The sequence below is a fragment of the Talpa europaea genome (assembly GCF_964194135.1).
Source record: "Talpa europaea genome assembly, chromosome: 13".
NCBI lineage: Eukaryota > Metazoa > Chordata > Mammalia > Eulipotyphla > Talpidae > Talpa > Talpa europaea.
Window position 1 is genome coordinate 75,861,885 of NC_140080.1, and position 14,114 is coordinate 75,875,998.

Sequence of the window (14,114 nt, forward strand, 5' to 3'; positions counted from 1 at the left end):
GTGCTTCAGTCCTTCTGCCTGTTCTGCTCCCTGCTCTGTCTCTGGTGAATCCTCTCACGCCCCACACCTCTGGGGGGTGAGAAAAGAAATAGATGAAGTAGAAAGGTTAAGTAGAAGTGGATTTTATAATTTGATGAAACAGTGATTGCTGATATAACGTCAAAGTCTTACTACTTAGAACAAATTTGCTTTGGTCTCTTGAATGGATGCCAACTAGAGAAAAACAGTAACACATTTTAGTCTGAAGTCTTTAGCAAATTATCTGAGTAATTATAAAAAAGTGGGGCCTCCCTGGTGGTGCAAGGGGTTAAGAAGCAACCTATAAAGCTATCCGCAGCCACTGCAGCACCAGTTTGATCCCTGGCCAGGGAGCTACCCACATGGCGCAGCAGACCTCTCCTGTCTCACCTGCTGCTCCCCTCAGCAGTGTATTTCAGTCAATCTGCCTGTTCTGTTCCTCTCTCTGGTATCTGGTGAATCCTCTCAACCCCCCCCCCCACAACCTTTGGCCTGTACCCCAATTCTTGTATGCATAAATAAATAAATCTTTAAAAAAAATTAAAACAAGCGCAATACCTGTCTCCACTACTTAGTTAATATTTATCAGTCTTTTTTGATTTTTTGGAAACTGATTACATATGGAATACATAACATTTTTGTTAATCAGGTGTGTTTATTTCTTCAAAAACCCCATTGCCCAAGAATGGGAGTTAGGGATCAACATTTTAAACATATAAACATCAATCACAAATATCAGTTGAGTACCTGGTTAGAAGTATATTTGTGTGCCACAGTTACTTGGTGCTGAGATGTTTGCTCAAAAACTTATTTGATCACTTAGTTATTTATAACAAGATTATCCAAGAAGCCTAAAATAATATATACTGATAAAAGCAAATAAGTTTCATACTTGTGTAGCTAAAGTGCAGTAAATAGAATAATTTCCAACATTGAGCAAATACTACTTTTTTCTTTATAAATTTTTTTATGAAATGTTTAAATTATAAATAATATGGATGCTGGCCTCCCTGGTGGCACAAGGGGTTAAGCACAGTACTGTGAAGCTATCTGCAGCCTCTGCAGCATGAGTTCGATCCCCTGCCAGCCAAGGAGCTACCCACATGGCGCAGAAGACCTCTCCTGTCTTGCTTGCTGCACCCCTTAGCATTGTGTTTCAGTTGGTCTGCTGTTCTATTCTCCACTCTTGTCTCTGGTGAATTCTCTCACCCCCCACATCTCGGGACTGTACCCTAGTTCTTGTATGCATTAATAAATAAATCTTTTTAAAAAATGTGCATGCTCTTATAACAAATATCTGTTAACCACCATACATACTTAACAAATATTAACATATTGCCCTATCATCTTTAAATCCTCTTTTATTACTAAATCAAATGCTGTAGTTAGAGTGTTACTGTCACTTACAGTGACAGTGATTACCAAAGGGTAATCAGTCTCCTACAATTTTCAGTATATTCTCCCTATGAGTGTTCATTTATTCACCCAACAGTATTTATTGAGCTGTAAATGTGTCAAGTGCTGTCTCAGTGTTTGAATTATAAACAGTAATAAAACAAAATTACCTGTCCTCATGGAGCCTACATGTTAGTAAGGAAAACAAAGAAACAAGTAAGTAAAATATACAGCTTTTTAAGAGTGATTTATTATTATAGAGAACAAGAATTTAAGAAGGCAACCAAGTGTCGGGATACTGTTGGTTTGAAAACTTTAGATTTGTTGGGTTTGAAAGTCCTCACCAAATAAATGCATGTGTGTCAATTTGTTTTAATAAATAAATGAACTGTATTATAAACCTGTTATGGAGATAAGACTTATAAGTTAAAAACTTATATAGAATGCACCAGTGAATGAAGAAAATGTAAAACATTTGAGATAAAAATCAAATGTATTCCTGGGGAATCATAAACATAACTACTCAAAAGAGTGTTGAAAGAAAGACAATCCTTTATCATTCCTGTTTTCCTTTAAATAATAAAAATGAAATATTTTAAACTGTGCTAAACAAGTTTGTTCAAAATAAACAAGATAATGCTAGTTTGTGTTGAGAAACTAAAAGTGTTCCTATTTTTTTTTTTTAAAGATTTATTTATGCGCACAAGAACTGGAGTGTAGGCCAGAGGTGCAGGGGTGGGGTGAGAGGATTCACCAGGTAGCAGAAGAGGCCAGTCTACTGAAATACACTGCTGAGGGGAGCAGTAAGCAAGACAGGAGAGGTCTGCTGTGCTCCCTGGCAGGCTGGGGATTGATCTCTTGATGCAGTGGCTTGCAACAGCTTCATAGCAATGTGTCTTTAACCCCTGTGCCACCAGGGAGACCCCTACTATTCTTTTACTAAACTTCTACTATTCTTTTACTAAACTTCAAAATTAAGAAATTATGTAACACACAACTGCAATTATGTAAAGATCTACTTCAAATGACCTGTAAAATTAAATTACTCTTGATGCCTGAAAGGATAAGAAAATATAAGTCATAATATCAACTCTCAATGGAATTGTGGCAATGAGCTTTTTTCTTCAAATATTCTTGTATCTTACCACAATCTTTTACAGTATTGATACTTTTTTAGCAATAGTTAGCTAGGGGTTCAGTTTTCCTCACTTTTTTTTTAATGCCCTTTACTTATATATTCAAGTCAGATTTTCGTTACTCTGATGCATCTCAAGTAATCAAATGAATTCAGCAAGAAAATAATACTTGGATAAAACTTTTCCTTTCACCCTGATAAATGAAAATTGTTGCTTTGTTGTAATCTTTTTTGTGATTAAATGATTAGGAAGTGAGTTTAGAAATTTTGTTTTTCTAATTCTAATCCTTTAAATTATAAGAATTTAATAGAGGATTCTGTTTTTCTTATATTAATGAAAATTTCTATTTGAAAGATGGTAAAACACTAAATTTTAAGAAAAGCCTTCTTTCTGTGTTAATGTTAAATTAATCTGTCAAAAGGGTAAAGATTAGGTATAAAGGAAATCACTCTACTTTTTATGAAAGATAATGTAGCTTAGTCTAGAAATGTGTTGCAGGGTTTTGTTTGGGAAACAGCTTCATGCACCTAAGAATGTGTGTGCAAGACTTTATGTTAGATACTATTAAAAACAAAATTTAATATTTGGCACTAATTGGATGTCAGGCACACATGCACAAACATAGTGCGTGTGATTTGAAAGTGTGATTCCAATATTGTTCAAGAATTTTGGGCTAATCTATGCATTACATTAAAGTTCACATTTTATAAATTGGTCCTTAGAAACAAAAGGAGTCTTCACTTGTGTAGCTGCCCTTTTGGTGTACAAAGCAATTGAATGCGGGGAGGCCTCTTGCTTAGCTGTCGCAGCTCCTTTAGTCTCTTTGAGAGTTTTGTCTGACCCTGTGGTAGAGTAATAGAGCGTAATTGGAGGAAGATGTCTTTTCCTTCTACATACTTAGGGAATTCTTTTCTTTTTTAATTTTTTTAAGATATTTTATTTATGCAAGAACCCAGGGTACAGGCCAGATGCGCAGGAGGGTGAGAGGATTCACCAGAGACAGAGTGGGGAACAGAACAGGCAGACTGACGAAATGCACTGCTGAGGGGAGCAGCGGGCACTAGAGGAGGGTTTGCTCGCCATGTGGGATTCTCGCTGGCTGGCCGGATCAAACCCGGGCTGCAGAGGCTGCAGATAGCTTTACAATGTGGCGCTCAACCACCTGTGCCACTAGGGAGGCCCAGGGAATTCTTAATTATAGGTCTCAAAAGAACCATCTACACATGAAATAATCTCTCATCACCAGAAGCATCAAGTATTATTCATCCCAGATTTATGGGAGAACAGATACAATAAATAGCCAGTGCTTCTTGAGGATGATGGTCTTCCAGATCATTATGTTATTCCTCAGTTACAGATGAGGAAAATATAGTTTTAAATTGGTTTACAAATATAGGAAAACATATTGCTCATTTATTTCTATTTAAATATTAAAGCCAGTAAATATTTAATTTGTGAGTGAAAGTGTGCTAAAATTTCAGTAGAAAAATAAAATACTGAATTTCCAGTGTCTAAATTGAAGTTAGTTGGAAGAAAAAGAAAAAAGATATGACAGATTTCGTAATTAATTGACATACCAAGAACTCAGTAAACTTTAGAACACTGGCCTAATTGCCTAAGGTAGGTGCCACAACTTTCTAATGTGAAATGCCTTTGTTTTCCTTTAAAAGCTATGCCTTCAGGAAATTTCTAGTAAATCTTTCAGATGCGAAGAGTCAGGTTAAAATGAAAGAGGGATCTCTCTAGTTAAAAGATACTAAATCTAAAATATTAACTGAAAGTGGGATTTGGATACCTCAGAGACTTTCTGTTACTTGCTAATAAAGCCTAATTGAGTAACTGGTGTGTTTATCATTAATTACATCTCTAGACTCATTTCACTTGAATGATAGTCTGTTGTAGAACATGCAAATTTACTTTGGCATCTTCTTGTGACAGATGTACACGTTTTCCTTATTTAAATGTGTTACGTTAATTTTTACTTCATCCAGTCATGGATGAAAATCTGGAAGAACAGGAAGATAATTTAGTGGACAATAATCCTGATAATCTAAGAGAATAAATAGTTGCCTTTCCAGCACATTTTGAGAAGTTACACACTGCCCTTTAGTGTTAGACTAGGAAAGTTAGGTTGCCTTTTGGTAAGTAAATAAAAATAACAATTTTTATAGCTAGAAATAATATAAATTTTGCCAAATTAAAGCCACCCATAATCCAGTGCAAAAAAGCGATGCAACCAGTATTTAATCAACCCTTTTTATTATTGGCAAATAATATATTAATTGAAATATATTTGGAAGATTCTAACTTTTCAAAATAAATTGTCTTATAATCCTCAATGTAATTATTTTGTCAAGTTTTTTTTTTTTCAATCTTACTAAAATCTTATCCTTTCAAAGAGAAGACATATATTCTTCAAGTGATAATGTTAACTTTGAAATTCTTGTTCTAGATTGTTTGCTATACATAGTTAAGGATGGCAATAAAGAATTTCAAATAAAATAAAAGTAAACTAAGTAGTTTCTGATAACTTTAAAGAAATAGGTCTCCATATAAGGGTTCATTTCTGCTTGTAAGTCAAATTTATTTCGGCATGTATAAAATGAATTTTACTTCTAAAAGTTAAATCCTCTAATTGAAAGGAAACACTAAATGTGAATCACTTTGTATCCACTTGGAAGTTTCATGTTCAGAAGTAGGTAGGCCATTTATCTGAGGAGGAAGGAGTAGCGGGTAGTGGTAGCAGGCAGTATTGTGAGCTTGTCTAGAAGCATGTGAGCCCCTCATTATCAGAGTCCTGGGTTGGCTTCATAGATTCTTTGTGCCTCAACTTCTACATCTTATAGATGCAGATATTGTCTACCTCAGAGCCATATGAGTGTCAAATGAAATATTGCCTGTATAGTACAGAGCCTTTTAATTTTTCTAGTACCTATTACTACTGAGAATCCACTGTATCTTTAAATATGAACTAAGAAAAAATCCTTTCTTTGAAAATTATAGATCAATTGAAGTAGTTCTTTATTGAAGTACAAGGAATTGCTATAGAAGACATTTTACAAGAGCTAGTTTAATTGATTTAGCCAGTGATTGATATATTCTTGTTATTATATAGGCAGTGAAGGTGGGGAGACTTTATATAATCTTACCTTTCAACATCCAAGTGATGATGAATAACAGGAATGAAGGGAAAGAGATTGTTAACAGATGTCATAATTTAAATCATATAGAGGTTCCAGACTTGAAGTGTAAAGAGTAAAACACACCTTTGAGTTAAAAGAACAAATTTGTGTCTGCTTTTGTATTTGCAGAGCTAAACGAAATAATTTCTATTTGCTAATTTGTTCTTAAAAATGTTTACAACAAAGGCTAGGATGATATAAAGAACAGATAGCAAAAAACAGTAATCTTCCACATTTCACAGAATAATATTCAGAACTTACAAGTCACAAACCATTTCTTGGGTTTACAGAGAGCTCATAATATAGTTATATCTGTATCATTTTGATTCTCTCTCTTTAAAATATATCCCTGTTTTTCTTGATTTATAAAATTAACAGACTGTGACCTTTATAGGTTCAGGATAAATTCCGTCTAGACTTATCTGATGAAGAGGCAGTGCATTACATGCAGAGTCTGATTGATGAAAGCGTCCATGCTCTGTTTGCTGCAGTGGTGGAACAGATTCACAAGTTTGCCCAGGTAAGTTCTCTGAAGATGGTTATTTTTCTCAATTTCTCCAACTGTGACCCCAGAGTTCTCAGAGCACCACATCAGCTGACATCTTTTCTATTTTTTGGCCAAGCTTTTTAATATCTCAATCGCCAGCTAATAGAAACTCATTCAACTCATTCCATGCATTATTAACTCTATAATTTTTCTTAGTAATGAGTGAATTGTGGAGCATTAGCAAATGTATGTGTCCTTTGTAATCAGTGGTGATTATTAAGGTGAATCTTGAGAATGATCTTGGTTCTAATAGAGCCGTAGCAAGTGAGGCTTGGACATTTGATGGGTTTGGTACATAAAGAAATGCTAGGAAAGGAGTTTAGAAGCTGAGAAAAGCATTGCATATCACTCAAAGCTCACCAGGTCTAGCTGTAGACATGCTGTTAGCAGAATCTCACATAAGTATTTGAGAAGACTTTTTCATACTTGACTATGGTGATAAACCTCAGATTTAAAACCTGTTTTAATTATGAATTTTATCATAATAATGGCTATGAAAATGGTTAGAAATAAAAATGTTGGGCCACTTTCCTCTAACATACCCTCACAATCCTGTTGTTGTGAAGTCCTTCCTAACTTCACAGAATCAGTTAATAATTCTACTCATCACCTAATTTCAAAGCCTATCTTCTTTGGCTTCTCCCTCAACCAGTATCTGCTATGTCACCCAGCCTTGTCATTTACTATTTCTTCAATTATCCTTTTCTATCATTTTTCTCACTAGTATTATCTAAAACTAATTCTTCTTCATTTTACAATACCTTGGATAATGAAAACCTTTCATAAATGTTCTCTCTAATTTAGTCTTTTTTCCCCCCTGCACTTTCTCATCTTTATTCTTTGAAATACTTAGATAAAATATATTTTCACAAAATGATGTTTTACCTTGTTTCTTTTTTCTTAAATATAAATATGTATGATAATCCCATTTCCTAACAATGAAGTCCAGTCTCTGGCAATTCAAGCTCTTCTAGAATACTGCTTCAGATTACTTTCCAAACTGTTCTCCCAATGTTCTCTGGATAATCTCTCCCATCTCTATAACTACTTTTTTTTTCCTCCCCTATGCCCTCTGTGACTACTTTTTTTAACTGCTATTTCTTCAGCCCAGAATATCCATCTTCTTAATTAAGAATTTTCTGTAAACTTCTGCTTGCCAAAATCTAACCCATCCTCTAAGAGTTGTTCTTAATTTTGCTTTGATTCATCTTCCTCTGAATTTTCATAGTACTTTGTGCCTTTATTATGAGTTGTACCTATTTTGCTTTTTACTATAAATATCTGGAATCTTGCTTTGTAACTCCTGAAATATGTACCTCTTGAAGACTGTGCTATATCTGTCAGTTAATAGTGACCCAATACCTCATACACCTAGGAAAAAAAAAGAAAAATTAATGAACATCAAGGAATTCTTCCCTTAAGTGTTTATGCTCTTTTTCTGGGGCTTGAAGAAAATGTTTTTTTCCTGAACACCACTCTAGTTCATATTTTCTTCCAAAGTTAACTCAAGACCTGATTCACAGGTCATTAAGCCTAACCAGTCACTTCTCAGGACAGTAAAGTGTGCATCTGATGGCAAGTAAGTGACTTAATAAATTCACCCAGTAGCTAGTGGTAGATCTGAGTCTGTGTATAACATAGCAGAATATATGGAGGGAAGAGCAAAAGAAGTATAATGACTTAGTCAACTTCATATGCCTAGCAAGAGATGAAATAAGACTTGAGCTCAAGTCTTTTGACTCACTTCTAGTACTTTTGAAGCCAGGTCTCTTAATTGTCAGTATCTTGCTCATCAATTAACCGTATTATTTGTCAATGAAAATTTTCCCTGGCCACAGCCTGCACAATCCTGTTATTTTCTCACTTTTTGTATTTTTGTATGTACACACCTTTTTTATTTTTTTTTAACTCAACCAGTTATAACATGCTTGAATTAAAAATGTTTCATTCCTCTGTCTTTGCATTTTCATGAAAGGATATGCCTGTCTCTATTTCATCTTTCTTAGTCCCTGTCCACAACTGCAAATTTCTCTCCTTCATGGATTTTCCCCTTATTCCATACTTGAAATTTCTAACTTTTCTCCTTTATTTTCCTGGGCAACTACAACATGTCATGAAACTAAATCTCTACATTTACAATTAGTGCTTCTGTCTAACACCTATGTCAGTTATCTGTAACTACGTAACAAATCCTAGATTTACTAACCTATTATTTCTTATGATTCTTTAGTCAGAACTTTAGCCAGAGCCCAGGCACAGGATTTTTTTGTTTTCCATTATGTCAGGTGAGCTCTCTCATTTAACTTTCCTCAGCTGCTGGTTGGTTTTATCTGGAACGTCCAAAAAGGCTTCATGCACACATCCTTACATTGATGGTCCTCCAGATAGCTTGTATGTCTCTACTCCTCCAATCCCCATCCACTACTCTAGCCTAAGCTGCTGCTCTACTTGTATGGCAACTGGTGTCCCCAAGAGAATGTAATGTGAAAGCAGAAGTGTCAGTCTTAAGATAAGTGGCAAGTCTAGCCCAGATTCATAGAAGAAATATCTGCTACCTTTTGATGGGAGGAAAGGGATGCATATGCAGAGAGGAATTAGTTGTGTAGACTTAACTGCCACTCATCTAATTTGCTCCAGTGTAAGTATGAGCTTTGAAGTTCTCTAAAAGAAACTAGTGACATACTTTACTTTAATGGTATAGTTTTGAAATTCTGTTGTCAATTTGTATAGCATGCCTGTTTTGCTTTGCCAAGAATCTAATTATCTAAAAATAGAAGAACTATTTCTCTTAATTCTTGGTGTTAAAAATAGAGAGGAAGAGCCTGATTTTTATTTAAAAAAGGTACCATGCTGTTATTTGAGGTACATAATAATGGAAGACCCTTAAATTACCAATTTCTCTGGGCCTTTGTTTCTACAAAGGGGTTGATATTGTGATAAAAACTAACAAATTCAGTCTGATGTCAGAGATGTACAGGTTGTTTCCTGTATATAAAGCTAATAAGGACTTTCACAAAGACAAAATGTCATATACTCTTTCTGTTCACAGAAAGCATGTGAATATGATGATGAATAGGCATACTCTTAGAGAATAGACAGATCACTTTATAAGCATGAACTAATAGTTGAATATATTTCTTTGAAAGAATCATTGTCTGTTTCCTTATTTCCCCTTTTCCAGTTCTTCAGTAAAATAGTAGATAAGATAAAGAAACCCTACATAAATAGTTATTTAAAAGTACTTTGATTGCTATAAACTTTTGAACTAGGATAGATTCTTGGTAGCAATTGTATAGAAAATCTAAGGCAATATTAACAAGAATATTGAGACTTAAGAGCAATTATCTGGATGACTCCAGCAACGTAAGCGCCACTCTCATCACCCTAACCAGGTGAAAATGGAGGTTTAATGCTACGTGAATATTTATGTAATTTTTTTGATCATATATCAGCACTCCATTCAATATTAAGACAGTATATGAGACAACTATAGCCTTTTTTTAAACTTTCTACTTTGAATAGTGCTTCCCCTTTTTTAAATACCATGTAGTCCTTACTATAAACAACACGCAGGTGACTTTTAGCATTATCCCCTTTTATAGATGAGAAGACTGAGCCACAAAAAAGATTGTTTCCTAGCTTATGAAATTCAGGTCTTCATCATAATCCCTTAGTCTTTATCCTAAGAAATGAACTTGAAAATGTTTTTACGGCTTTCCTAAACAGTTCACTTGGGCCCTTCGTACTGTACAACTGAAACAGTATCAAAATAAGAGTCTAAGGTTGTAGAAGTTCATTGGAAATTGCTTAGTCAAGATTACTAAATGAGGTCTTAGACTCATAAATCTTATCGAATTATAAAATCATAGAAGCATTAACTATTTCTAATATCTGAAATTTATCTTCTCTTTGAAACTAAGTATTGAGACTAATAAATCACATGCATGCTCAAATTCTGATAACCAACATCCTTTTGTCACTCAGCATTTATTTTTTTATTATTTTTTTAAAGATTGATTTATTTATTTTATTCAAGAACCAGGGTACAGGAAGCGCGGGAGGTTGAGAGAATTCACCAGAGCCAGAGTGGGGAGCAGAATAGGCAAACAGACCAAAGACACTGCTGAGGGGAGTCTGCACACCCTGTGGGGTTCTCCCTGGCCAGCGGGGCATCGAACCAGCGCTGCAGAGGCTGCGGACAGCTTCACAGCGTGGCGCTCAACCACTGTACCACCAGGGAGGCCCACAGCATTTATTATACTGGCATATAATACCAATATTATGGGTACTGGTAATTGATTTATGCTAATTTTAGTGCATTCCTATTAATAGCTATAGATTGTAAACCAGTTTTTGTATAATGGAGTTAGACTATGCATACTAACAAAAGTTACAGTTGTTTCAACATGAAAGAAATGATATTCTAAAAGAAGACTAAAAATTGGCAGATACAGCTATTACACTGAAATGCTGAAAAGGCTTATTTTCTTCCATCATGTCATTCTGTAGGAAGGGTAGAGATTAAACACTGTGCTATCCGTTGCCTAGCAACACCCACCTATTAGTGGTACAAATTTTCCACTGAAAAACACTTTTATTTGGGTCATTGTCTTTGAAATTGCATCATCAGAATTCTTCTCCCTGCTGAAATGGTCTTTAAAGGTCTTTCTAGTCTTGTCTGTACAAAAAAGTAGAGGTCACATAGTTTGGGTCACTTACCATTCTGAAACTAGGCCTTTCAATGGTAATCTCTCCACTGTCACCATTTCTTCTGTTTCTGCTTTTCAGTCTCTCTTCACTGATTGATGTTCTAGAAGTGTGGGGAATGAGGTGTGGTTTCCATTAATCTTATATATTAAATCAAATTAACTGAATTTTGATAGGTTAACTAGGATTAGAGAGATATTTTTGTAGACTGAATATAAAAAATTAACAGGTTGTGTGCAAACTCGTTTCTCCATTTATTTCTCTAGGTGTAAAGTGTAAACATTGCTTGTGTCCAGAGTATAGATGTGTTTGTATTAGGTTTGTGTGCATATTTAGATCATATCAACTGTCTTTGACAGTTGAGAAATTAGTCCTTGTGATGGTGTTAAAACTTCCATTTTGTTTCAGTTATTTGAAAGTCATTTTTCAAGGGGACAGTGGAATTTTCTTTTTCTTTTTAAATCTTTGTAAAATTAATAAATGTGATTAAATATAAAAATATTGCATGCATTAATGTAATAATGATAAATATTTTGATATATTTATAGACACTAGTCTATTCAAATACACCATAATGTATTTTTATTTGTGAGCTTCATTTAGATTTTATGTGACACTTTAATGAAGCTAGCTTTAAGAACTATACATCATCTAATTAACATGTGGGCAAGGGAAATTATCATGTGCAGGCTAGTACTGCTGTTCTGATTATCTACTTTGATTCTGAGTTTCCTAAAATGAAGTATTCAAAGGCAAGCATCACAAATTATTATTATTAGAAATGAAGAAGCATATAAACAGATTCCTTTTTGAAGACCAAGTATTTCTGTCACTAAATTATAAAAGAAGGAAATTTCTTTGTATGTGCTTCTCATTCAGCATAGAATTTCTCTTTTGAAAACTATTTTTTTGGTACACAAATGATTCATTAATATATTTAAGCCACACAGAAGGATACAGATTATAAAGTTTTCCTTCTCCCTTTCAACTTTATACCAAAAATCAGTGTCCATTGCAGTGCAATAGGAGAGGACTTGGGGTCAACAAGAATCAAGACTGCTTTTTAGTCATTGTACGAAATAAATCTTATCCCGCTTTATCATATTTGTCTCAGACTAACTGTTCCTAATGACTCTCTTTTATAGCATATCTATTGGTTACTTGGCATAGCTGATTTTTTTCTTCTGATGATCAGATGAAAGATTGTTGGCCCATGTATCCACTCTCTTGCACTGTAGTGACACTGTCACAGCTGCCTGTTCTCAGCCCTAGGTATAAAGTGTAAATATTATAGGTACTTGCTATATATTTAGACTTGGTAACATGCCAGTGAAGACCTTTTTTCTTTTCCTCAGAACATCTTTTTATTTTATTTTTTAGAACATTTTTTTTAAGATTTATTTATTTGTGTATATAAGAACTGGGGTATAGGTCAGAAGTACCAGGGGTGAGGATTCACCAGAGATGGAACGGGGAACAAAACAGGTGGACTGACTGAAATACACTGCTGAGGGGACCAGCAGACAAGAAAGGAGAGGTCTGCTGTGCCATGTGGGTTAGCTTCCTGGTGGGGAATTGAGCTCTTGCTGCAGTGGCTGCATATTGCTTCATAGTGCTGAGACTTAACGTTTGTGCCATGAGGGAGGCCCCCAGTGAGGAACTTTAACAAGTTGAATAGCCTGCATTTTCACTTTTCATCATTTTCTACCTCCCTCCAAAATAATTTTCCTTGTAGCTCTGATGATTGTGTAGCCCATGATACTTATATCCCCTGCTGCCCACTTCTGGATGCATACATGCACGATGATGATATAAAAGCATTGTGTCTTCAGGAATTATGTCTTAAGTGACTTGTGGTCTCTCCACAGAACCTGACTATAGTAGTCATCAAATAAATGTATGTCATTTTATATAAGTGCCAAGGACCATTTGGCTTATTTTTATCATAGAGTTTTCAGCTGAGAATAATATTAAGTCAGCATGAGGAGGGCTTACTACTGCATGTCAGGACTGCTAATTGCTTCATGTGACTGATGTCATTATTCTGTGTAATGTTCAATGAGGTGGAATTGTCTCCCTTTTTTCCAGAATTTTAAGACAGTTGACTTACCTGCCCAAAGTCAGGCTGCAAATGAATGCAGAGTTGACTTACCTGCCCAAAGTCAGGCTGCAAATGAATGCAGAGTTGGGATTTGAAGTTGTTAGTCAGATTACAATGATCACAGCCTTCACCATCAGATTCTTCTGAGGAGTTGGTGATAATACTGCCTTTAAGAAAATATTTAAAGAGCATCTTTAATTGCAAACTATGTTCCTTTCATTCGCATTAAAATAAATCTTACCATATTTTCTAGAATTTGTATTAAAATCAGCATCTTTCACAATTTTGCTCTTACACATGTAGGCACATGCATATACATGTGGGAACATATATACACAAACATTTTTCAGAGATTTTTCTCTTCCATATTTCCTCTTAGAGTACTAATGATTTGAAGTTCATAGAAACCATGTTTTTTTTTTACACATAATATTCTTAATTTTTTAGTGATTGACACCTGCTCATGTTAAAGACAACCATTAACTATTGCTTATTAATTTTGCATTAAATAGTTCTCAAGATTAATACATTGCAGTCTTTGTTTCACTGAAGGCTAAATTTGAGAAATAATAGAGGGGACTGTTACAGGTATTTATCAACTTGTAAGTAACTTATGAGGGTACTGATCACAAAATAGATCCTGAAAGTGTAGATTTCTTTATATCTACTTAATATTTTAATGTTGCTTATTGTGAATATTTTAGCATATGGTTAATATGCTGGCCCCAGAATAACTCTGGGCCTGGGCCTCTCTTGTTCTTTTAGGATTACTTTCTTTGATTTGATTCCAGACCACTTCTGGAATGAAGTGGTTGTGCTCTTTGGGACAAGTTAACAAAGTTTTACATTTACTCTAAAAATGACACATTCTCTGGGCACACTATTCAAAATATTAATCATCAATCACTTCAGAATTCAGTGAAATTTTTGCCTCACTAGTACTGGATTTGCCTTCCATGTAATAATTCAGTCATCTTGGACATGTGGTCAACAAATATTCCCTAACCCTATTTTTTCTCATATAAATT

At 34.7% G+C, this 14,114-nt stretch overlaps 1 protein-coding gene across 1 annotated transcript in view; it reads left to right on the forward strand.

The window, feature by feature from the left end:
• The window catches only part of PIK3C3 (phosphatidylinositol 3-kinase catalytic subunit type 3), a gene marked incomplete at both ends in the record, with an annotated part of 164,594 nt that overhangs the window by 105,310 nt on the left and 45,170 nt on the right, over positions 1-14,114 (forward strand). The window contains one exon of the mRNA XM_084252697.1: positions 6,126-6,251. Within this exon, the coding sequence (XP_084108823.1) occupies positions 6,126-6,251 (126 nt within the window). The remainder of the gene's footprint in view (positions 1-6,125; positions 6,252-14,114) is intronic.